The following is a 26,475-nucleotide window of genomic DNA, read 5'->3' as shown; positions in this document are numbered from 1 at the left end:
TACATTTTCAACTTCCGTATTTTTCGCACCATAAGGCGCACTTACTTTTCTCAAAAACAAATGCTGCGCCTTTTAATAAGGTGCGCCTTTTGTGTGGACTGAATTCCAAAATCTGTATATGTTGTTGTGTGGCTACCGCCACACAGGAACGTAATATAATGTAGACATTATATGTAGACCCGATGAACCAATCAGTGGACATTACATTTTACGTAGATCGAGGCGGTAAACTAATCAGAGGACTTCATGTAACACGTAGAGTACGTACCTCTGGCACCACTGATAAATAAATACTATTGTTTGTGCAAAGAAAACAGCATCAGGACCCTCTAAAATGACATAGACAAAGAGACATGCATACGAGGCCCAATTAGAATTTTCTGGAAAGCCAGGATCATTGCAGAAGAGCAACGAGACAATGACGAGAGGGAACTTGGCATGTTTAGTGGCGAACTTGCCCAACTGTTTCATTCGGATACAGAAGATGATGACTTGGATGGATTTGCGCATGAATATCGATCCGTAATGAAGTGAGTACAGTAGAGTACATGGTTAGATAGTAGAATAAAGTACAACTGAATTGAGTGAGTACAGTAGAGTACATGATTAAATAGTAGAAGAGTACAACCGAACTCGCTGCCTTGCTCCTGTGACGTTTTTCGTTTACTGTAAATCATGGCATACATGCGCCCTATAATGCGGTGCGCTCCATGTGTGGATTAAATACAGAATAGCCCCCTCAATTGAGTCTGCGCCTTTTAACTCGAAGCGCCTTATGGTGCGGAAAATACGGTAGAATTTTAAATGGGCGATAGGCTATAGTGATCATTCGAAGCTAAATGACGAGTGCGTAGCTGTAAACCTTGGCTCTCGTGATTTAATTTCCATGACTAATTTAAAGGCATTTGATAAGAAGTCTGTTTGACCTTTATGACTGTGTTACGGAAAGCTAGGATTGTTTTTGATTCGGAAAGGGGGAAGTTCACAGAAGCACCTCATGTACACAGTCACTAGTCAAAGACCACAGACATAGTCGTAGAATAAGTGGCTGCTTTAATCTCTCTTCCATCCAATTCACATAGCATCAAAATGCATTCACGGTGATGGACGGCAAACGGACTCCTTCGGCTGCCCAACATCATGCTTGACGTAAATTAATGTGACAAAGGACCCCTTCGGCTGACTAAAAACATGCCTTTCTTGAAAGAAAGAAAAAAAAAACGACTTTCTATATAACGTGCTTTTGGGGTTAATCCGATTCCCAAATTCTGGAACCCAAAGTCCACTTATCAAGCTTCAGCTGTATTACAAATTATAATTATACAGTGGAACCCAGCTACTCACGGGAGATAGGTACTGGGCAGGCCTGCAAATGACAAAAATTTGTCTATAATTGGCGGCCATTCAAATGAAAGAGAGGTAAGAGAATTTTGTTGGGGGGGGGGGCACTGTAGGTTAATAATAAGCAAAAACTCAATTGGAAAGCAAAGTGGCGAGAGATCACTGTACCTCACTTGATGCTTGTTTAAATAACAAACAGCGTCAAACCTGGCAAAACTGCTAGCTTTAATAAATACAATGGCAGTCTTGGAAATGGATATTCATGGTTTCCCTTAAAAATGCACCGGTAATCAGTCATGAACAGTAACAGTGATCAAAGTTTGTAACCAGTGGCAGTTTATTTTAACAATCTGTGATTTTCAGGATTGAGGAATACCTCTGTGCATAAGGTCAGTTCTCTAAGTCTATACTAAGTTTTCACTGCCACCATATTGCATTGAGGGGTGAGCAGCCTAAGAAGCTTCACATTACTTAATGAGAGAAATGTTGAAAGCAACAGCAGGCTAGGGGTTTGGAAAGCTGGCTAATCTGTACTCAAACTGATTAGCTCTAAAAGGGGTCCTTGGGGTTAGCAGGGGCCAGGCTCAGACAGTCTAAGACATTTTATTCAGTGTGGTATTATCAGCAAAAAATGCACTGTAACTTCACGGGCATCACAATTAGAAGTGGATGCAAAATTCTTCAGAATCATACCTCTCTTACCATTCCTTTGTGGCATTCTGTGGAAAATCAAGGTCAAGATTATTATAGTACTGGATCAATACTGCACCCACTTCAGTGTGGTTTTACTAGTGCTTACACTTTGTTTTACTGGAGTGTATCATTTTAGATCTCTTATTCAATTTAAAACTCACACAAGCAATCAGCAGTTTTCTGAGCCATGGTTGGTTGTGTCCTGACACTTGGCAACTGTGATGTCACTTTCAATTGACAGCAAGTGGCAAAATGTCACCCCCCTGAAACGGATAAAAATGGGTGAATTTTGTTGCTTACTCATGTTCCACAAATGCGATATTATTCAGAATGCTGTGGTTACACTAATGGGGTCACATACAACATATTATTGTCAAGAAGATTTTTGGCTGGACTTTCCCTTTAAATGAAGACTAACACTATTTTGTCTGAAATTGGACAACGGAACATCTGGACACATAGAGACGAGTTTATCCTCTTAATATGTGACTGCTGACAGCTTAGGGGGGGGGGGCTGTGACATTATGTTGCAATGTTTTGGTGTAAACATGTTCTAGGCAAAGCAAGTTGGCTAGGTGCTGTAATGTATAAATTTTTGTTACAGCAAACAGCAGTTTCTTGCCTCAGATCCTAATTCAATCATTACTGTATCATTTGTATATACCACAAATTTAGGAAAAAAATCCTTCTTAAGAGTTTTGTTGTCATGTGTTTCACACTGGTGGTATTTTGAAACCCAAAAAGATGACATGCCTTTGGCCCTGCAAAACTGAACTTGGGTAAATATCCAATTATATAACGGAAATACTGGGACCAACGTTTTGGTCGTGATTATTTGTAGATGGGGGCAGTGTTTACCGTGTGTGGGGGTTGTTTAGTGCCTGGAGTGAACCAATGCACGGTCAGAAAATATTTTCCGAAATTCTTGATGGCCACCACGCTATTTCATTGATTAGTCACACAATTTTTGCTAAACCAGTTGACTGTCATCAACGTAAATTCTTCCTCGATTGGATTACAAGCTTTTCAAATCCAGGTGACATCTGTAATTGGATACTTGTTCATTGTACTGTCTTAACCTAATGAGATTTCCTCTTGTCAGGCCCTATAATGTGGCATTCGGTCTGCTTGCTCGTACACAATTCATGTGACGGAAAATGGACTCATACACCGTTAGCCACTCTGTGGGTTAGGTAATGCATCCAAACCACTTCTGTCTGTCATAACAATTGCATCGGTACTTTATTTGGGTCACCTCCTGTGAGTATTGTCTGGGAGGCATTTTTGGACAATACTGCATACAGACTGGCAGTCTGGAATGAAATATTGATTGTGGGTGATGTTTTCGCTCCTGTGTTTTGTCAGCGAGTGTATGCATCACTGCAGTCGGTGCATCTATGCGTCTTTTTGCCCAGTGGAAAGAGTGAAGTGCTGTGAATACGTTTTGGATGCCCTGCAGATAAGTGGGAATACATCTGTAGTCGTAGATATTTTAGATCAGGTTTTGTATTGAAACAAATTTTAAAATTAAAACGCTCCATTTAACAAGTTTCTGTCTTAAAAGGATGGGAACAAGGAACAGCAGGCTAATTCCAAACACCTGAATTTTGTGAACGAGCTGCAGTAAACTGCATAGTTAGAGCCTCGCAGTCAGTGTCTTCATACTGTATGTGCAAGGATTGAGGAACAGGTAATGGGTTAGCAAATCAATTGCTAACAATTTCTTATTGTCGACAAATCATTTAGATACTACCGTATTATAGTCGCGTTTTTTTTCATAGTTTGGCTGGGGGTGCGACTTATAATCAGGAGCGACTTATATGTGAAATTAACACATTATTACTTGATCATTAACACATTACTTACTGTAGTATAGTTGATCACTTCACATGTTGGTTTCACTTTAAACCGCATGAGGGCACACTCGGCCTGTGGAATAATTGGAGCCGCAACTGACAATGAGTCTGACCTCAGCGCCACATGTACTTCCGGACGGAATCAGCAGCGACGTTGTTTGTGACACGGGGCGAAGATTTAAATGGATTTAATGATTTGGAGCAGACCCGGGCAAAATACGGCCCGCGGGCCATATCCGGCCCTTTGTGCATCTCTGTCCGGCCCGCAATCATAAATTACATTTGATTACAACTTAATAAATGAAAAAAAAATCAGTGTCGTACATGCAATACAACTTTATTTTGAAAGGCGTCGCACTTCCGTGTAGCGTGCGTGCATGTGAGCTGTGCGTGTAGGTGAACAGCGCGAAGTAATGCTGCCCTCAAAATGTGTGCTGACGCGAAGAAAAGAAAAGTTGACGAGTGCCGTGTTTTCAACAAGACATGGACTGCCAAGTATTTCTTTACAGAACTGAAAGGTAAAGCCGTGTGCCTGGTTTGTGGCACACAGGTCGCTGTGTTTAAATAATATAATTTGAGTCGCCACTACACGACCAAGCATGAGGAAAAATACAGAAATCTGTCTAATAAAGAGCGCGCAACAGAGGCTGATGCATTGCTAGCAAAACTGCAAGCCCAACAAGGACTTTTTATCAAACTTCACACCCACAGAGATGCAGCGGTCAGGACAGGTTTTGTCATTTCCCGCAAAATTGCCAGAAAAAGTAAGCCGTTTACTGACGGAGAGTTTATTAAGGAGTGCATATTGGACTCTGTTGCACTGATATGCCCGGAGAAAAAGAGCGCATTTGAGAATGTGTCACTCTCCCGACGTACCGTAACAAGGTGGGTTGAGGACACATTGATATGTTTCTATAAATGTGTTGTAATTCACAGTTTGAGGAAAAGTTAAAGAAGTTAAGAATAAATTGTACTGATTAATGATTTTTTTATTTGACCTATAGACCACAATTTCACATAGCCTAATAAAAATATAAACAGAATAATTGTAGTCTTCTAATTACCAGTACCAGCTATTTAAGATAAATAATTTAGTGCATATTACAATGGAATAAAGTTGAGCAGGTTTAAATTATCGTTGGTGTGGCCCTCTGACATAAGTCAGGTTTTTCATGTGGCCCCTTGTAAAAATTAATTGCCCACCCCTGATTTGGAGTGTGTTAGGTTACGGATTCTAGTTATTGATCTGACTCCAAATTGCGATCAACACTTAACACATAAATTGCTATGTCCTAATCCACACACTGGCGCACCTAACAATTTTGCGAGTTCGTTCTGTCAAAGAGAAGACCAGTAGATCAATCAGACCAAATTTACCAATTGTTTATTCCTGACAAAGTGCACTAATACAGGCCTGGGTCCCGGGTCCCTCACACTAAAACTCGTGCGTTTTTGTGACCACCAAAAGACGACACATTCTTCCGGGTTGCCCAGTTTTAAAGAAACACAATATGAATATTAAAGCATGCAAAATATTGTGAGATGATTGGTCGATGGCCATCTCCTCCCCGTGTCGGCGTTATCGCTGAGGTCAGGTGGTTGAATTTCCCCGCGAAGCCGGGCAACATAGACGTGCTGTTGTTCTCGTTCCTCAACGACCTTGAGATGTTCTCATCCGGTACTCCCTGTCTGGGCCTATACACAACACTTCAACGAAAACAAGTTCATGCAGTTTGCCTGCACATTCTTCGCCAACCACCAATCCACACGAGCACTCCAATACTAGATATTATATTAATATGATTATAAGTTTAACACAACCTTAAAAGCACATTTCCCTTTAAGTGACACGGATGGTTCGATAAAATTGTTATTTATGTTATAGTTATTTGATATATAGTTCACATCAGTGACGTGCGGTGAGCTTCATGACTGGGGAGGCACTGAAGCCCCCCCCCCCCCCCCCCCCCCATGAGACTTTTACTCCAGTGCGACTTGTATGTTTTTTTCTTCTTTATTATGCATTTTATGGCTGGTGTGACTTGTACTCCGGAGCGACTTATAGTCCAGAAACTACCGTACTTTTTAATTTAGTATTGTCAAAATCTTCTCAATTTTATCTTCTCAACTGTAACTATTCTCTCATTTCATTAGACCTGCATGAAAGCAGACAGATCATCTTTGACTGATCATCAAAATAAGTGGTTAGCTTTTAGGTTTGCTTTTACATCGGAAAACATTGATCAACAAATTTGCCCATTTTCTGATGTGTTACTGACCAAACAATAACTTAATTGTTATTTATATTTTTGAATTTGCTCCACTGTCAATGTGAAACAATGTCCTGTTTTTGATTGACGGGATAGAAACAAAATCATGTTTTTTTTATTCAATTCATCAAATCACCGACAGATTAATAGATTATGAAAACAAATTGCACGCCTTGTTTTTTCCTAAATGTAAAGTGACAGTGGTTTTACCTAATTCAGTTTTACTGTAGTCTGGGAAACTTTGAGTAACAGTCGCTTGAAAAAAAATTGCTGTACTGATTTATGCTGGACATGTTGCCTTTCAAGTGAGCCAATGCATACCTTGTCATACAGATAAAGGTGCCCATCCCACCTTGTGATATAAAGTACAATGATGGATGGAGTAGCTGTCAACAGTAGTGAATTCAAGTAGAGAGTTAAAATGAATTAAACAAAGCAAGTCCAGCTGTTTCTTTGTGGCGAAAAGGATCATGCAGAGCTGCCAAATGTTATGGATTGTCAGTATTTTGTTACAGAAGTTACTGAATGCCAATTTGTTACAGCCGAAAGGCTGATTATTCCAGATACTTAAAAATAAATCCACCGTCCAATATTAGCACCATCACAAGCCACCACGATGCTGGCCAGTACACATTTCATAAATGGATGTGATGAAATTAACACTACCGTATTTTTCGCACTATTAGGCGCACTTAAAAACTTAAAATTTATTCAAAAAACCACAGTGTGCCTTATAATGCCGAGCACCTTATGTATGGATCAATTGATGAATTTGTTGATCCATTCTGGTTGTATACAGTGCTCTGCCAGAATGTTTCAGTACGTTTTAGTACGACTAGTAAATTACAATGTTGCATCGCTTCCCAGCATTACGGCAACCGTGGTCAGGGGGCGTCACTGAATAGCTGTTGTACCCGCGAGGCTATTTCATTTCAAAATAGGCTGTTCCGTTAACGTTTTCGAGTACGTTTACGGATCAATATCCAACGGAATCATAAATAAGCAGCACCAATGTGTTAAATGTCTTTAGTCGGTTCCGATCACTTTTATGGGAGATAGTTTGAGAAACGTGATTGTTTACAGGGGGCTGCCACGACACTTTGCTGAGGCTCATGGGAGTCTGCGAGCTGAGGCTGATGGAAGTTTGCGGGTGGCTAATGCTATAATGATAGCTGCTATACGCACGAGGCTATTTCCTTTCAAAATAGGCTACTCCGTTTATGTTTCGAGTAAATTTACGGATTTATATGGAAGGGAAACATAAGTAAGCAGTACCAAGGTGTTAGATCAAACTTTAGTCAGTTCCGATCATTTTAAAGGAGATAGTTTGAGAAACGCGATTGTTTACAGAGGGCTCATTGATTATTGGCTAGTGGATGCATACCGCAACCCTAGTCAACCTCAGTTTCTTGCAGTATAGCTTCTGTTTTATGCGCCTTTTAATCCGGTGCGCCCTATATATGAAATAATTTCTAAAATAAAAAATTCAATGAGGGTGCACCTTATAATCCAGTTTGTTGCAGTATAGCTTCTGTTTTATGCGCCTTTTAATCCGGTGCGCCCTATATATGAAATAATTTCTAAATTCAATGAGGGTGCGCCTTATAATCCAGTGCGCCTTTTGGTGCGAAAAATACGTCACATTGAAAACAATGATAAAATATAACTCCTTTCTTTCATTGCTGTTCTTGCCATTTTGCGCTGCCCCAGCTCCCCGCAAGCTACAACTGGCTAGCTGATGTGGCTAAACATGTTGGCGAGCCACAAGATCACTTTGCATCAGGTGTCAGCGAAGCACAAGTTCCTAATCATAGCGTTTGTAGCAGTGAATAAAATGCACTTCTGATTAGTATCGTGATTATGAAATGAGGATGGCAAGAAAGACGGCGAAGTCATACAAATAGCTAATCTATCATCACTGACAAGTAGACGTGAAACACTGGAAATAAGTGATTTGACGATATGTTAGTTAGGTCATGTAATAGTGGAGAGTAATCCGCTTTGCACAGCAAAATAACAGGTCAATCATTAAGTGTGTGAAGAAAAAATAATACAAAATACATAGGACAAGAAATGAATTACACCACCTCACTGAGACAATAAACCAATGAAAATGTGAAAAGTCTGTTAATATTATAAAGATACTTATAATGCTTTGAATTAGATTACCTTAATTAGTTACATCAGCTGCAAATTGGCATTGTTTTCATCAGCATTAGTGGATGTCAGAAATAGAAAAATGCATATTAAAGAAGTACTACAATGCACTAATTACAAACCAGAATTTTGTCAGTGCTTAAACTGCCTAATCCAGTCGAACAGTTATGTTATTTGTTTGCAAAATAGAATGCTGTGTTTAAAATTTGACTTTCAAGATCTGATTAACCTGATTTAACACACTTGCTTTCTGACTACAGTTAAAAACAGAATGAGTAAAAAGCTAATTTAGCCATAGATGTATTTGACAATTGCACGCTGCAATCTGAAATACTATACTTTGTTTCAGACTGCAATGATGTGTGTCATTATAAGGATGATGCAATAAATACATTATAATAAGTATTGAAGCCAAAATCTATTAACAATTGTGGTTATAGGTCATGCTTATGGTTTATTGTGGTGAAAGTAGTATGTTGTGCATTTGAGCAGTAGGCGTAATTCTTTTACATAACGGTACATAACATGGAAATTTAAACAAAACGTTATAAAAGTTCATTCGGTTGCCAGCAAAGGGCACATCTATATATAATGTTGTCAGCATTCAAAATTGAGGAAAAAAAAACTGCTTTGACCAGATGTTTCCCACATGGTTTGGGGCAATGGATTATTTCTTATATTGTTACAATATAATTATAATTTTTGGTTGGATGTATTTTATTTGTGCATGTATCAGTGTGACTTTTTAGCAAATTATTTTGTTTGTTTGTTTTTTTGATACATGATGGCCACAGTGCATACACCCAACTGACTTTGTGATGTACTTAACATTTTGTTTTTGTTTTGTTTATATCCTCACGTGAGCTAGCCATAATTTGTTGAGTTGTGTGATCAAAGATGCCTAACCAAGTGGCTAACACACACAAAATCGAGCTGACTAACCCCTGTCTGTCTTTGTTATGTATGGGGAGGGCCAGATGGCAAAATTCTAGTTATTTAAAAAAAAAAAAGCCATAAAATGAAAAGCAGCTGACTTTCCAGTGTGTATTTCATGCCATCTTTTTATCATTAGCCATTTGGACGTGACCAGCCTGGACAGGCACGTCTACTGCTTTTTTCACTCACAGTTTCAGAGGAGTCATGGTAAAATATTTCTCCTTCTCTTTGCCGTCGATGATACAAATCGGTGGCGCCACCATATATAGAAAGCAAAAAAAGACAAATAAAATGCAAAATACACTTGTGGGGGTAATCCTGACCTCACTGCTCTTGTGCTTAATATACTCTTTTAGATTAGACTTCACACCCAGTGATACAACTACACCTGCTAAATGTACAGTACCTTCTGTTTAGTCTGAGTCATTCCCAAGGTAATCAAACAAAATATTTCCTCACCATGGAAAAAGAAAGCTTGTAACAGAACACTGATCCAGTACTGACTAACAAGCATGGTAAGTGACGCAATCCACGGCATGCTCAGTCATGTACAGACCTTCCACTTTTATGATCCAAACACTATCTCACTGGGCATCATGCTCCATAAACGAATCTCGCATCGTAGTCATGGAGATGTTGTTATGAATGATAGACAAGAGTACGCTCTGCTTCCATTCATCTTCGAACGCAGCTCGCACTCGCAAGTACACACACTGTCACTCCGTTTTTGGTGCATTCTGAATATCCAAACTGCAAATTGAACAGCGAACGGTCACACTTGAACTCGTGTGGGCTCGGAGTAAATTTACTTTAAAAAGAAGATACTTACATATATTTTGTTCAACTATTCATTCAGAGGGAAAATCTCAGCTTTAATTTTTATTGAAGCAGCATTTGAAAAATGAGCCTGGAATATAAGTCATTTCCGTGTTTATATTCACATTTGCACCTTGCTGTTTTTGCTATACCAAAAAGAAGTGTCATTTCACATCCACTACAGTAGGTGGCAATAGAGCCCTCATATGTTTTTTTTTTTCTTTTTACACTAAGCACGCGCACACACAGCACAGAACTGATCAAGGATGCATTTGGAAATACAATCCAAGCGCGCTCTCGACACCCAAGTCCGAGTCAGAGCGGCATGCTGGACAAATGGAATGTGCGCAATCAAGACGTGAGTGTTGTGGGCTGATGGGGGATTTAAATGACCTCATTCATCATTTGTATACCATAGATACAACACAAGTTTGTATGATATCACCTTCATATCATTTTTGTATTTCAGGCAAATTTATGCGCTTTTAATCTTTTTTGTGACAGACTAAACAACAATGTAAATAGTTATTCATTGTTATACGTTGAGGTACAGTACATTTCTTTTTTTTTCATTATGTTAATATGATTGCTATATTATGCAGACAAACGTATAACCGTTTCATAAATAATATTTATAATCATGGCAGAAAGTTGAGGAGGGGCTGGATTTTTTTTCTGGTAGATTTTGCCATGTAAAGCCATTTGTTTGGAAGTATCCATTGTGTGAACATGTGTTCTTATCACATAAGCTGTCAATACAGGTCAGCAAAAGTATCATGTGCTTCATGTGGAGGAATGCCCCGCCCCACCTCCGCCAAACACAGCTTTAAGCTTTTTGACACTCCCATTGATAAGCTGTTTCCATCACAAGGTTTGTAAAAGGGGAAGTGGGAACTAAGTCATAAATAATGAATTGTATATACAGAGATTGTGCTTGTGACCATGTAAGTGCTGCAGAAGCTTGCATTGATCCGCCATGCTAATACTGATCTGAGAATGACTAAAGCACAACGACTTACAGCATATTGGAAGTGTTTGAAGCGCCACCATTAATGTCAGATATATGTGCCACTTTTGCTTCCACTCTATTGACATTGTTATAACAGCTCTGTGGTAACGGTGTCTAAAGCTCATCACATTAACTGTTCTAAGACCTCCTCCAACATAAGTTACTCTAACAAGCTTACATTTTATTTACTTAATGTTTTTAAAATTATTAATATAGTCACTGCAACATAAAAACATGTACATATTTTGTCATGCACGTGACTTTCAGACATACTGTACTTTGTTTAATTCATTTATTTCTCTGTTCCTTCAGTTTTGAAACATCTGGTGTGTGTATGTGTGCGTGCGTGTATGTGTGGGTTCTTCCAGTCTTGTGTTTAGGATTGCCCATGCCCCACTAAGCATCACCGCCAGCCTCTTCATTTGCATTAAGTGCAGTTATTTAACAAAGCCCCATTTGTATGAAGATACATAGTCGCAGAAATTGCTTCCAGTCACTTGTGATTTACTTCTTTTGTTTTGAAGCCATTGTGTGTATGTAGTAATTGTTTTTGAGTGCATTGTCTGGATTGGAGAGTTGATCAGGCTTGACTTGGCATTGTGCTTGTTCTTGTCGTAGATTACTTACGCTGATGTGTCATTGAGTCATTTCATTTTATTTCTAATTAAAGTCTCTTTCGTCTCTTAGAATTCACGACCCGCAAAGCGATGAAAAGATCAGATTCTATGAAAGAGAAAGAAATTCAAATGTTGGGGGGGGGGGGATTTTTAGACCTGTTGGATTAGTTATTAGTTATAATAATGATTTTAAAGTGTATTTTTGATCTATTTAATGGTAACTCAAATGAGACATTGATTGGTTTTACTTTAACTTCCAAACACTGGAAATTCTTTGGTAATTTAGTTGTTTTAAATATCAAGCATTGCAAAGCTGCTTCTACGATAGTTACACTAAATTTGTTACTGCACACATAGATGAGAAATGATTGGTTTTTTTTTTCATTCAAATCTGTGCTCTCAACTCTCAGCTCTCAAGTTATGTGCATGTCCCAACACGAATCCCAGTAATTCCAGTTCTGTAGTGCTACACCCTTAGCGAAGGGAGAAACAAAATGTAAATTTAAAATAAATTTAAAATAAATGCAGTTGCATTATTTTATATATTGTTGTACTATTACCGGTACTTTCCTTTTCATACCTTGTACTGTGTTCAGAAACTATATCTTCCCTATTGCCCTTTCAGCTCAGGGATCTGTGCGTGCAAGGCAGGAGTGTATGGACCCAAGTGTGACGAATGCCACCCAGGTTTCTTCCACTTCAGCAGCACCGGATGCCAGCCCTGTCAGTGTCACAATCACACCAACTACTGCCATCCACAGTCAGGTGAGTCGTCTGATAAGGAAAATTGCAATTTCATCTTGAACAGTGATTCTTATCTGGTGTGTTGGAACCCAAAAGTGCGTTGCAGACCCATTTTGGGTGGGTCCCAGACAGCCAGGACAAAAATTACACAAGTTCTACTTTGGATTTTTATGCTACACTACAGAGTCATACCAAGAATATACTGGAATTAGGTAAATGACATAAAGAGCGGCCACCTGTTGCTTTAGGCACTAGTTTACTACGTAAACAAATCCAGTGCAGCTCAGCCTCTGGTAAGTAATACGACAAATTCGTTTTAAACTGCTTTTGAAAATATAATGTCGGCGGCTATTTTTAAACAAAACATGTTCTTTATTGTTCTTAACCTATAACAACCTATGAAAACACGACACGTACCAAGAGGCTTAATGTAAGCAGAATTGTTTTCGGACTCGTAGCAATAACTACCCTAGACTGTTTACGTAGCCTCGGAGTGCTTTGGGCACAAGACCCAGAGGCCCACGATGCAGCGGACTCACCGGGCAGCTCACGCCGGAGGAGGAGCAAGCGTAGGCGGTGTGACCGGCGGCGGAAGCGCGGTTGTCAGGGTGGGCTAACGGCTAAGCTAAAAGCTAACCCCTACAAACCGCTGCTTCCATCCATCTTCCTCTCCAACGTCCGCTCACTGGATAACAAAATAGACCATCTTAAACTGGAACTCTCCGCAAAGAGGGAGCTTAGGAACTGCTGCGCTCTCATCCTGACGGAGACATGGCTGAACTCATCAATTCCTGACAACGCCGTTAGCCTGGAGGGGCTCGCTACATTCCGCGCCGACAGAAACAGCGAATTTAGCGGTAAATCCCGAGGGGGTGGGCTGTGTGTTTACATCAACAACAATTGGTGCAAAAATGATAGATCTGTTGCCAGCTTCTGCTCTTCGGATATCGAGCTTTTGACTGTTAACTGCAGACCCTTCTACCTGCCCAGGGAGTTTACTGTTGTTAGCATCACTGCTGTGTACGTGCCTCCCAGCGCTAATACTAAAGAGGCCATGAGTGTTCTCTATCGGACAATCGGTGAGCAGCAATCCACGCACACAGAGGGTGTTTTCGTCATTGCTGGAGACTTCAGTCAGGCTAATATGAAGACTACTCTCCCTCATTTTTACCAACACGTGGATTTTCCAACTAGGGGAGAGAACGCTCTAGACCTGGTTTACACCAATATAAAAGATGCTTTCAGAGCAGCCCCCGCCCCCACCTCGGTTCTTCAGACCACCTATCTGTTATGCTAATCCCTGCATACAGTCCCCTGCTGATCAGAGCAAAACCCTCAGTGAAGCAGGTGAGGGTGTGGTCTGAGGGGGCCATGGAGGCACTCCAGGACTGCTTTGAGTGCTCTGACTGGGACATGTTCAAGTCAGCAGCAACATATGACAACCAAATCAACATTGATGAGTACGCCATGACTGTGTCAGCCTACATCAACAAATGCACCGAGGACGTCAGCACCACTAAGAATATCATCACCCGGGGCAACCAACGACCCTGGATGACTGAGGAGGTACGTCAAACGCTACGAGCGCGGAACTCTGCCTTCAAGTCTGGCGACAAGGAGACACTGAGGACAGTGAGAGCCAACTTGAACCGTGCCATCAGGGTAGCGAAGCGGAACCAAAGTCGAAAAATTCAGGATTGTTTCCACGACGCCAACAACACCAGGAGTATGTTGCAAGGCATACGGGCGATTACAGACTACAATTCACCCTCCCCCCCCGGTGGGTGAAGTTGATGGTGACTTCCTAAATGGACTAAATAACTTCTTTGGGAGGTTTGAGGCACTAAACGGCACTCAAGCAGTTAAAACTGTCCCCCATCAGGAAGAGGAGGTACTCTGTCTTGACTCCGCCGACGTGTTGAAGACCCTGAGGAGAGTCAACCCCTGTAAGGCCCCTGGCCCCGACAACATTCCTGGGCGTGTGTTCAGGGAATGTGTAGGTCAGCTGGCTGGTGTCATCACAGACATTTTTAACACCTCGCTGGGCCAAGCCACAATGCCAGCGTGCTTCAAGACTGCCTCCATCATTCCGGTGCCGAAGAAACCTCAAATCACCTCATTTAATGATTACCGGCCTGTTGCACTGACTCCAATCATGATGAGGTGCTTCGAAAGGCTGCTTAAAGATCACATCGTTTCCAGACTCCCCCCAACATTCGACGCGTTCCAGTTTGCCTACCGGCAAAAACGTTCCACTCAGGACGCCATCTCCTCCGTTTTTCACCTGAGCCTGGCTCACCTGGAGGAGAAGAACACCCATGTGCGGATGCTGTTCCTGGACTTCAGCTCAGCGTTTAACACCATCATCCCACAGCATCTGGTAGGAAAATTGGAACACCTGGGCTTCAACACCCCCCTTCGCAACTGGCTGCTAGACTTTCTCACCAACAGACCTCAGTCAGTCCGGGTCGGACAGAACACCTCTGATGTCATCACCCTCAGCACAGGCTCCCCTCAGGGCTGCGTCCTCAGCCCCCTGCTGTTCACCCTGATGACACACGACTGTGTCCCCAGGTTCACCACCAATCACACCGTGAAGTTCGCAGACGACACAACGGTGGTGGGGCTCATCAGAGACAACAACGACCTGGACTACAGAGAGGAGGTGGAGCAGCTGGTGGGCTGGTGCAGAGGCAACAGCCTGATCCTGAATGTGGAGAACACGAAGGAGATCATCGTCGACTTCAGGAAAAAACAGCCTCACCACGCTCCACTGATCATCAACAGCTCAGGTGTGGAGGTGGTCAGCAGCACCAAATTCCTGGGGGTCCACATCACAGAAGATCTCACCTGGACTGTGAACACCACGGCACTGGTCAAGAGGGCACAGAAGCGCTTGTACTTCCTGCGGAGGGTGAGGAGAGCCCACCTGCCCCCACCCATCATGAGGACGTTCTACAGGAGCACCATAGAGAGCATTCTGACAAGTTGTCTCTGTGTGGTGTGGAGGCTGCACCGCCTCCGATTGGAAGACCGTGAGGAGAGTGGTGAGGACAGCAGAGAGGATCATAGGGGCTCCTCTTCCCTCCATTCAGGACATTTTATCTCAGCGCTGCATGTCCCGTGCCCGTAACATCATCAATGACCCATCACACCCCCACCATGGACTGTTCTCCCTGCTGCCTTCTGGGAAGAGGTTTCGCAGCATCCGCTGCAGGTCCACCAGGTTCTGCAACAGCTTTTTCCCTGCTGTCATCAGACTGTTGAACACTAGAACCGTTGAGCTCTAAACTGGACTCTGCATCACACATTCACAGAACTGTACTTTATGACACTAGGGACCTCTATCTTGCACTATCTCGCACTACAAACTTTACTGAACTTGTATAAACCCTTTAAATAGAAGTTTAATACATGGTTTAGCATTCCTCTGCACACTCTTAAATACTGTTTTGCCTACTTGCACTATTGCATAATTATCACTGCTGCACTTTATACTTATTTTTAATATATATATATATATATATATATATATATATATATATATATATATATATAGTATATGTATATATTTTTTTATAGGATATGTTACTTCTATTCAACTGCAATATCACTACTTTGTTGTAAGCCGTATGCAACGAAATTTCGTTTTGTATGCACCATGTGCAGACAAAATGACAATAAAGTTTGTCTAAGTCTAAGTTGTTCATGCGTCATTATACAGTCGATTGAAATTGCTAAGGGTTGATTTGATTTCCCCTGAAGTCCACGTATGGGTACCACCTCCGCCGCCCAAGATTGATTGGTCTGCAATCTGTGAGCAGCAGTTGCAACAAGCTGTATGGTGAGGAACCTCTCCTCAGTAATGACAAACCTTTCGTCATGGTCATTTCGTCCTAAGTCATAACATAATTGTCCGTCCTATCGTCTGTCCACGTTATATTTAAAAGGTTCCTCCGTCAAGCACTTTCATCCGTGCTTCAGTCGTCATTAGGCCCCCCAAAATAAAAAGCTCATCACCATTGCTATCATCTATAAAATATTCCAGTCACTTTTTTGTTATATAGTGAGTACATTTGTGTTTCTGTGAGACAATGCAGCCAAAATGAACATTAACATCATAAATAATTAAGTGCCACACACCACTTGGGAATTATACCCAGGCTTTGAGTTTTGATCGCACAAACCAAACCAGTGAACCAAACGACCTTGCAGAACATTCAATAAGATCAATACCCTAATAGTGCTGCGAGCTACCACACCAATAAGACTGCAGAGTTCACTAGAAGCTGTGTGCTTCATGATGGTCCCGTAGTTTGCAGGACTTAAGAGATAACAAGAATAAATCAGCTGCGGTTGATCTGTTGTCCATTGTTGCCAAGGACAAAAACAAATTGGTTCTTTTTCCCCTTATTTAAATGAATATGTCCCCACCTCTTCTCTTGTACATGTTGCAGCAATGACACTTGCACAAGCAAGTGAACACCGGCCATCATTCATTTCGCATCCTTGGTGAATGTAGCACAGTGGTTCCCAAACTTTTTCAGGCTAGCGCCCCCTTGGCTCCCCCCCCCCCCCCCCCCCCAGATTTGGTATGCTGCAATTTGAAAAGAGAAAGGTTAAACACAAATGTGTATTTGTGAACCAGTTTATTTGTTTATTTTTTAGCAGTTTTAACTGTTTCAGCAACATAGAATGGTAAATAAACATTCCACCAGTAACCTTCATTGTCTTACACTTTATATTAATGGGATGGATGTGCTTGGTGCAGGGACATAAGCTTCTCAACATCAGGCTGGAACTCGCTAAGAAGAAGTCGTAGATCCCCGCGGTCAGTAATTTTCAGTCGGTTTCTTTGCTTGGAAAGAAGCAAGGTGACTGCACTGAAGCCCCGTTCTACTAAATATGATGTTGGGAAGGCAATCAAGTACATCTTGACCGTGTTCCACAGCACTTGATAGCAGTCAGAGATTTTTTTTTGTAACCAAAAATCTTGATATGACTTTTTGAACTTTGGCCTTAGCTCGATGTAATTTTGAATTGAAATCAGTTCTTCCTCTGCCACTCCAGTTTCTTCACCGTCAACATTTAGGAATGGACTGATCACCCAGTCTGGTATTTCAAGCAATAAAATGTCCTCAAATCTCTCAGACATGTCTCTGTGCAGTTCATCCAGGTGTGTACAATACACTTGAAGGTCATCGTCTGGTATGCCTTTTTCCTTATCCAATTCAGAGAGGCTTGGGAACTGGTAGAGTGCATGGCGAGCTATGTTTCGTTTGAATAACTGTAACTTGGCCAGGAAGGTGGAGATAGCTGATTTGACTTTAATTAGGTTAGCATCATGTCCTTGCAGCTGCAAATTAACTTCATTGAACTTTGTGAATATATCTGCCAAATAAGCAATGTCATGCTTCATGTTTCTTAGTTCATCACACAGAACAGAATTGGAGTCTTGGAAGAATTCAACAACTGTATCAAACAGTGAATAGAAACGTCTCAGGCAGTTTCCCTTTGACAGCCATCTAACTTCTGTGTGCAACACTAAACGTTCAAACTCGCATGTGCATGTGCCTTGATTTTATTTATTGCTGTGATAACAGTACTCATTGATTTGTGTAGTCTACCACTCAGGTGTTTTGCGACCAGATGTTGCCTGTGGATTACACAGTGCATTGTAAGTACTCCAGGTACAGCTTTTTTCAAGAAACTAATGAAGCCATGATGACGACCTACCATTGATGGTGCCCCATCTGTTGCACAAGCAAGAACGTTAGAAAGTGGGATGTCTTTCTCTTTGAAAAAATCATCAACGACACAAAATACTGACTCCCCTTTTGTGTCTGTTTCAAGCTGTCTTGTAAATAACAGCTCTTGAACCAAGCTTTCATCTTGGACGAAACGAACATAAGCAAGAAGCAAAGATTCATTGCCTGGCAGAGTGGACTCATCTAACTGTAAACTAAATTCTGTTGTCCTAAGCATGTCACACAATGTTTCTTCAATATTTTCAGCCATTTCATCTATTCTTCTCTGAACAGAGTTATCACTGAGAGGAATAGCTTTTATAATTTGGTCAGGTGACTTGTGTACAACAGTGTGTAGAACCTCTCGTACTGGTGGTAGAATAAGCTCTTCTCCAATTGTATGAGGCTTACCATATCTAGCAATCAGCAAAGAGATGTTGTATGACGCTCGCAAACCGTCAGTAGATTGTTGTAAAGTGCTGGCAAATATATTTCCGATGGTTTTCCGTTTCCGAACTTTGTCTCGGAGTGACTGAAAATATTCCAAATTTTTGTCTGCTTTATCAGAGTGCATTTTCTTCAAATGTTCCGAAATCCTCGAAGGTTTCATAGCTTCATTTGAAAACACTTTATCACACAGTAGACACATTGGTTGCTGTTGGTTGTGTGGTGCTGCAACAAATCCATATTTCAGATATTCCACACTATATTGCCGACACTTCTTTTTTGTTTGCTGTACCAAGGCCATACTTTATTCTGGAACAAAAAAGAAAAAACATGTAAAATACAGCATTTTATCGCATTTCATAAATAGGCCTACTTAAAGACAAAAATGACAACATTGAAGGTATAAAAAGCAAGTTTACCCTCTCACGTATTCATTTTCTTCCATTTACTCACAGAAAATGGTGGCGGACGTGATCTAAGGCACGCCACCCTCGCCACCCACACAATGACACACGCGCGAACACGCATATATGCACACACACATGCACACACAGGTACAAAGTCATATATGTACATTCGTAACAATATATATCAGTGAATGCACCACCCTAACCAGCTCAACACAACACAACACGGCGTGTTCTGGCGAGTCCCCAATTTCATGTTGACTTGAACTCAAGATGATGTTGAGCGCCAGAATGTCAAAGTCAAAGTCAGCTTTATTGTCAATTTCTCCACATGCCAAAGACACACAAAGAAACCGAAATTTCGTTCCCCCCTATCCCACGGTGACAAGACATGGCCCACAACAGACAAACAAGTAAACAAGTATAACAACAGCGTGCTGAATAAATAATGAATAAATAACACAATAAATAAATAAATAAATAAATAAGAGGAGCAAAAAAGGAGCAAGTGCGCGTACAGCAGACATTCCAGAAAATAGCGCAACAGTGCCGCACGCTACGCAGAAGGGGGTAGCGAGTTGTGGTTTTTATTATAAGATAAAATTCTGAACATTACAAGCTTGAAATTACAAACCTGAGTTTTTGCTTTTGTAGTCTATGCTGTCTATGTAGTGACTACATAGACTTCGGACTGCCGCCCCCCTACCGCCCCCTTCAACTTCTGACTTCGACTTCGGACTGCCGCCCCCCTACCGCCCCCTTCGTCCTCACCGCCCCCCCCAGATCTTTCCACCGCCCCCAGGGGGGCGGTACCGCCCACTTTGGGAACCACTGCTACATTGTAGCATAATAAACACACGGGCTGGGTGTGTTTCTGTCTATCGTCAATTAAATGTGCGTCCGTCAGTGACGGAGTGAGAGGTCTCTCAGTATTTGACCCAGGTAAGGCGATTACACGGACCGGCGAAAAAAACGCCATCGTCCTTCCTTTTCTTGAACTTTCTTGTCCCGCGTCCTTCTTCCGCAAAATGGATGTCCGTCAGTCAACTGTTCCAATGGCAACAGACCGCAAATTACAATGATTATTTTATCCAGCATTTTTCTCCCCATGTACTATCTACTGCACTGGTGTCAAACTAAAGGCCCGGGGACCAGATACGGCCCACCACATCATTTTATGTGGCCCGCGAAGACAAATTGTGCATCAAATCCGTGTGTCATTACTAGGATTGCAAATTGTCTTCACTTTTAATAATATCTGTTTTGTTAAATATCTGACCAGTTTTTACTTGTCTGATTTGAAAACGAGTTATTTGTCAGTTTGTTTTGTAGCTTTTACTGTATATAATATGAGGTGCTCATACATTTATTTGGGTTGACAGTCATGATGGCCCTCCAAAAGAAGCTATGACTACAATGCGGCCCGCGAAAAAAACGAGTTTGACACCCCTAATCTACTGTATATGCTGTGTGTGTGTGACAATTACCGTATTTTTCGGACCACAAGTCGCGGTTTTTTTCCTTCATGGGTGGGGGGGCGACTTATATGTGAATTTTTTCATACATTCTCAAAAATAAAAAAAATAAGAAGTGAAACCGCGATAAACGAACCACGATGTAGCAAGGGATTACTGTAATTTGAATTTCAAGTGACGTCAGCGGCACGTCAGCGGCACGTTAGCGGCACGTTAGCGGCACGTTAGCGGCACGTTAGCGGCGCGGCGGTTGTTTACATAAAGGACAAAGATTCGATCACGGGATGACGAAGATGATGAAGGGCCCCACGTACTACCGGCATCATTAGCGGCTTTGTTTGTAAGTGACACGGAGAACGAAGAGTTTGAAGGATTTAAGGATTTGGAGTGACACAAAAGGTTTGAAAAACCATTATGGCTTTTAAGCACGCCCGGTCCTACTCTATGGAGCTCTCTTTCACCTTCGTGGATGTAAGTCGGGGGCCGGCGCTCGGCCGGGTGGCTGCCCGGGGACGGTGGATGGGGCTCGGACATGGCTTTTACGCACGCCCGGTCCTACTCTACGGAGCTCTCTTTCACCTCCGTGGATGGAAGTCGGAGGCCGGTGGGTGGGGCTCGGACATGGCTTTTACGCACGCCCGGTCCTATTCTATGGAGCTCTCTTCCACCTCCGTGGCTGGAAGTGCCACCTCTGGGGATGGAAGTCCACGCCGCCACACGCCTGGAAGTCCACGCCGGTGCTTGGGTCCTTGTACTTTGTTAACGCTACAATATAGTGATATACTAGATCTGTGGAATAACGACGAGGCTGACAAAGGACGAGAAATTTGATCGATGTATTTAATGGTTTGGAGTGACACAGATGGTTTGATAATATTATTGCTTATATAATAGTTATTTGATATATAATTTATTTAGCGTTATATGGGCCTGTGGAATATTTTGATGTGCAAGAGCCGTCACACCCATTGTTGACATAAAAGACGATCGATGGATTTAATGAATTGGAGTGACACAGATGGTTTTATAAACGTGTTATTTATTTAATAGTTATTTGAATAACTCACTTTATCCATTAAACCAATGATTCAACATATACGTACTGTAATTCTACAACAGAACACAAGTAGACACACTTTCACACTTATTTTTCTGTTTCATTTTTACTTGTGTGTAGCCCTTTGGCACTTTTAGCCTTTGTATCCGCTAAACAACATATTTTTGTACATTCTTTTAAACCGGTGGATATTTGGACTTTGCTTGAGTTCCTCACTTTGATTGTTCCATAGTTTGACCCCGGTTATAGTGATACAAAAACTTTTTAAGGTTGTTCTTATGTTTAAGATATGAAAGTTGTGATTCCCCCTTAACTTATAACCTCCCTCCCGATTCCTAAATACGTTTTGGATAATTTCTGGTAGTTGTTTTGCTTTTGCCCTATACATGATGATTGCTGTTTGATAAGATACTATGTCAGTGAATTTCAATAGTTTGGATTGTATGAAAAGTGGATTTGTGTGTTCCAAGTAGTTGACTATGAATAGTCCTTATTGCTCTTTTCTGCAGAATGATAAGTGGCTGTAGTGAAGTTTTACAAGTATACCCCCAAACCTCAGCACAGTAATGCAAATAGGGCAAGACAAGAGAACAATAAAGTGTACGAAGTGAATGATAATCCAGTAATTCTTATGCTTTGTATATGACTGCCATGCTTCTTGAAATTTTAGACTTTACGTTTTTGATGTGTGGCTTCCAATTCAGCCTGTCATCTATTATAACCCCAAGAAATTTGTTTTCCTGCACTCTTTCAATTTCAGTCCCATCTATTTCTATTCGTATCTTTATGTTCGCTTTGCCAAATACCATAAACTTGGTCTTACTTACATTTAATGATAATTTGTTCCAGTCGAACCACAATTGTATTTTTTTTCATTTCCTCATTCAACACTGATTCCACTTGTTGGATGTTATCACCTGAACAAAAGATATTTGTGTCATCTGCAAAATTGATGAGTTTTAGTTCTTTAGAGACTTTGCACATGTCATTTATATACAAAATAAATAATTTAGGGCCTAAAACTGACCTTTGTGGAACACCACAAGCTATGTCCAAATATCCAGAGCAGTGATTACCCAACTTTACATACTGTTGCTGTTCTTGCAGATAATCCTTTATCCAGTCTAATACTAATCCCCTTATCCCATATTTTTCTAATTTATTGAATAGTATATTATGATTAATTGTGTCTAAATCTTTTTTGAGGTGAATGAAAACTCCTACTGCATGTCGTTTGTTGTCTATTGCATCTGTGATTTCCTCGATTGATTCCAGTTGTGGCCTGTGCTGTTGATCTGTTTACTCTAAACCCATATTGGTTCTCTGCAAATAATTTGTTTTTCCAAAATTCCATCCATTCTACTGTTAAAAAGCTTTTCCAATATTTTTGAGAGTTGTGGCGATATTGAGATAGGTCTGTAGTTTGTAAAGTTGTTTGCTCCCAATTTTATAAAGAGGAATGACCTTAGCAATTTTCATCTTCTTTGGGAATGTACCAGTTAAAAATTACAAGTTACAGATGTACACAAGTGGCTTTGAAATCCCCTCAATGATTTGCTTAACTAACATCATATCAATCCCATTGCAATCGGTAGATGTTTTATTTTTGCATTGTTTTACAATGTTAATGATTTCATTTTCATCAACTCATTGAGTGAGGATTCTTTTCTATTAATTTATCTCTGTTGCCTACATCTGGCGCTGGAATCGGTATGTTTTTTGCTATTTGAGGCCCAACATTTACAAAGAACTGATTAAAACTGTTTGCCACTTCTTCCATATTATAATTTTCAGTATCATTTATAACAAAATATTTAGGTAATTTGTGTTGTTCGGTACCTTCTCTAATAATGTGGTTTAAGAGAGTCCATATCCCCTTAATATTATTTTTGTTATTCTCTAATTTATTCTTATATTCTTTCTTACTTAATCTTATAATATCGGTTAATTTATTCTTATATCTCTTATATTTATCTTCAGCGCCTTCTGTTCTCTGTTTTATGAAGTTCCTATAGAGTAATATTTTTTTTTTTTACAGGCATTTCTTAAGCCTTTCGTCAACCATGGACTGTTCTTATATTTAGTTTTTTATTATATTCCTTGATTGGACAATGCTTATTATATAATGAAGTGAATATAGTCATCAATTTATGGTATGCATTATTTACATCTTTTTCTTTATATATTGCCTCCCAGTTCTGTTCCATTAATTCATGTTTTAGAGTAGCAATTGTCTCATCTGTCCTAATTCTTCTTTGTTGTTTATACACCCCAATTTCAGATTTGAAATTATTGTCATATACTGTGAACACTGGAAGGTGGTCAGTAATATCAGTAATTAATAACCCGCTTGTTGCCCTGTTTTTTATTATATTGGTGAATATGTTATCTATCAGAGTAGCACTCTGTGATGTTACTCTCGTGGGTCTAGTGATTATAGGAAAGAGACTCAGGCTATGCATTAAATTTAAAAAAATCATCAATATTTTGTTGCTTATTTGGATTTAATAGATCAATGTTATAATCCCCGCAAATAAAAATATTTTTGTTGCCTTTTTGTATAATCACACTTTCTACCCTGTTGGGTTTACAACATTTATCTGAAATCAATCTCAGAGGCGGTAGGTGTTTTTGGCTTAGCGTTTTCTTCTGCGCAGAAGGACGCACCCCAGACACATACAGCAAGTGTGGCTGAGATCCGCCCTCTTCTCGAGTTTAGCCGTGCCTTTTATTGAGAAAGAAACAATTGGGCAAGTGTACATGATCGAGTAGGTTTCCAGACAGGAAGGACATAATTATATCTCATTACCACAGAACAAAGGGGATACTCTTATGGACGGAGCAGTATGGACGTCTCATGACCATTAGCTTAACAAAGACGTAGTCTTAGTGCCCCTGGGAATACATAGCTGTGCCGTACTCATGACTTCAACTTAAATAAGACCTTTGTCTGCTTCAGCCATCCCATGACAATCTCATGATCTGTACATGTCTAGCTAACTGTGGGGCTTATTGTATAGCGCGGCTAATGACTCCAGTCATAAACCGGCCATATGCCCCCAAGTCATTATCACGAGGCCTGATGGTCACATACTGCGGAGAATCTTGCACACAAAAGTAGATACATAGATTCCAATGATAAAAAGTATATTATTTCCAACATTCCCCCCTGTTTTAACATTGGAATTCATGGGAAAAAAGATCACCTAATAACTACATATGTTTATAAATGAGCATATGCCTACATAATATAGTATAGTACCATCAAAAAGCATGAAAGTTTACATTCCAGAGTTTATCAGAACTACAGCCCTTCATCCGGCTTTGGCTATGTTCGTTATAATGAAATGCATTTCGTTCTGGATCGTCAAGAAAAAAAATAGACAGGTAGGCGATTTACGCAAGGCGGTCCCACTCATCTTGTTCACGCTGGGCCAACATGATATTCTGGGCAGCAGACGCTGATGTCAACCTTTTAGTCATGTGACAAATTAAAATAATGCTGCATGTGGTCATTTGATAAAGTAATGAAGGACATAATATTGACACAATATCACAGCATACTGCAAAGTTGAAATGCTCTTAGTTTTGCCCCCCTTGCATATGTATGTGTCTGTCGATGCAAAGTCCAGTCCGCTGAATGTTCAGTAGTGAATTGCTCTGGGATCACTGCCCAGGGCCTGCTGTCCATCCAAGATCTTTATGTCCACTTCACCGTCCTCAGAGTCTCTTCCCAGGCCCCGGTCAGCGTCCAGGAGTTCCCTAGTAATCGACATCTCCATAACCAATCGTCAGCAAACAATTCTTCTCCTTTGGGGTTGTTCGGGGCACGGGGATGATTGGTGGTCGTCGTCTCATCGGAGTGTTCAATAGAACCTCCGAGCGTCCCTGCATCTACTCCTATGATCCAGAGGCCCGCGTGAACCTAAAACAAACAAACAAACAAACAAACAACAACACTCCCCCCAGGAGTTATGAATGATCTCCCTTATTTCTCATCGTGCTGTCAGTCTCGCACGATTTCTCCTGTGACTGCTGCCTGTTGAATTCTGACACGTCCTGTTAAAGCCTCCAAAACAAGTGAATCCGAAAAAGCATTGAATGACACAATTAAATTTTATATGTATCTACTTACTCATTCAAACGTAACCCCACCCTCCTTTGACACATTCGCCCTATGTGTCATTAGGCATTTAAAAAGGAACCGGCAAACGTCCTACCACATCATCACGTCTTGTAGCCAGTCCTGTCGAACCTTGCAGGACCGTCATCCCCAAGTTCCTGAAAATTGACTGTGCACCTCACACTCGGCAACACCAACAACGGACACTTGTACTCACAAAACTACACAGTCAACGAGTATCTACTAAATGAAAATAGACACACAATGAATCATGGCGCCCGAGGATTCCGTCCTGAAACTTCTCAATCATCATAAAAATCAAAAGGGTTAGGGTTAACATTTTCACGTGAATTCAACATAAACTTTCCAAGACTGCAATCGACAACCTGCGAAAGTAATACAAGTTATAAAACAACCAGCAATCTGCTCCTTGGATGGCGGTTGACGCTGCAATAAGTCAAGTGACACACAGAAACAAAGCAAAGCTCGCACTTGCCACAAGCAAGCTTAAGTTCCATATGTATGGTTGTCATCTACATAGTCTGTCGCCTTGTCGGGTGAGTCCAGGTTCGTCATGTCATATGTCCATCGTCCTAGTGTTTGATATCAGTCCTGTCTTGTCCATCCGTGTTGCTGAATTCGGCCTTCTCCATGAACTATTTTTGTTGTTCATGGTGCCTTTGATTAACCATTAGTCATCACGCTTGGGTGTTCCCGTCTCAGGTGAGAGGAATCTTACCCTCAACTGTGACCCTTTCATACCAACTCCAAAATACTTTG

General features: G+C 40.9%; 1 protein-coding gene across 1 annotated transcript in view; it reads left to right on the top strand.

Annotated features, from left to right (window-relative positions):
• The window catches only part of LOC125994758 (multiple epidermal growth factor-like domains protein 9), a 67,602-nt gene that overhangs the window by 13,889 nt on the left and 27,238 nt on the right, over positions 1–26,475 (top strand). The window contains exon 3 of the mRNA XM_049764268.2: positions 12,321–12,460. Coding sequence (XP_049620225.1) covers positions 12,321–12,460 — 140 coding nt within the window. The remainder of the gene's footprint in view (positions 1–12,320; positions 12,461–26,475) is intronic.

Source organism: Syngnathus scovelli, chromosome 3 (assembly GCF_024217435.2).
Source record: "Syngnathus scovelli strain Florida chromosome 3, RoL_Ssco_1.2, whole genome shotgun sequence".
NCBI classification, from domain to species: domain Eukaryota; kingdom Metazoa; phylum Chordata; class Actinopteri; order Syngnathiformes; family Syngnathidae; genus Syngnathus; species Syngnathus scovelli.
This window is presented reverse-complemented; position numbering and strand designations above follow the sequence as displayed.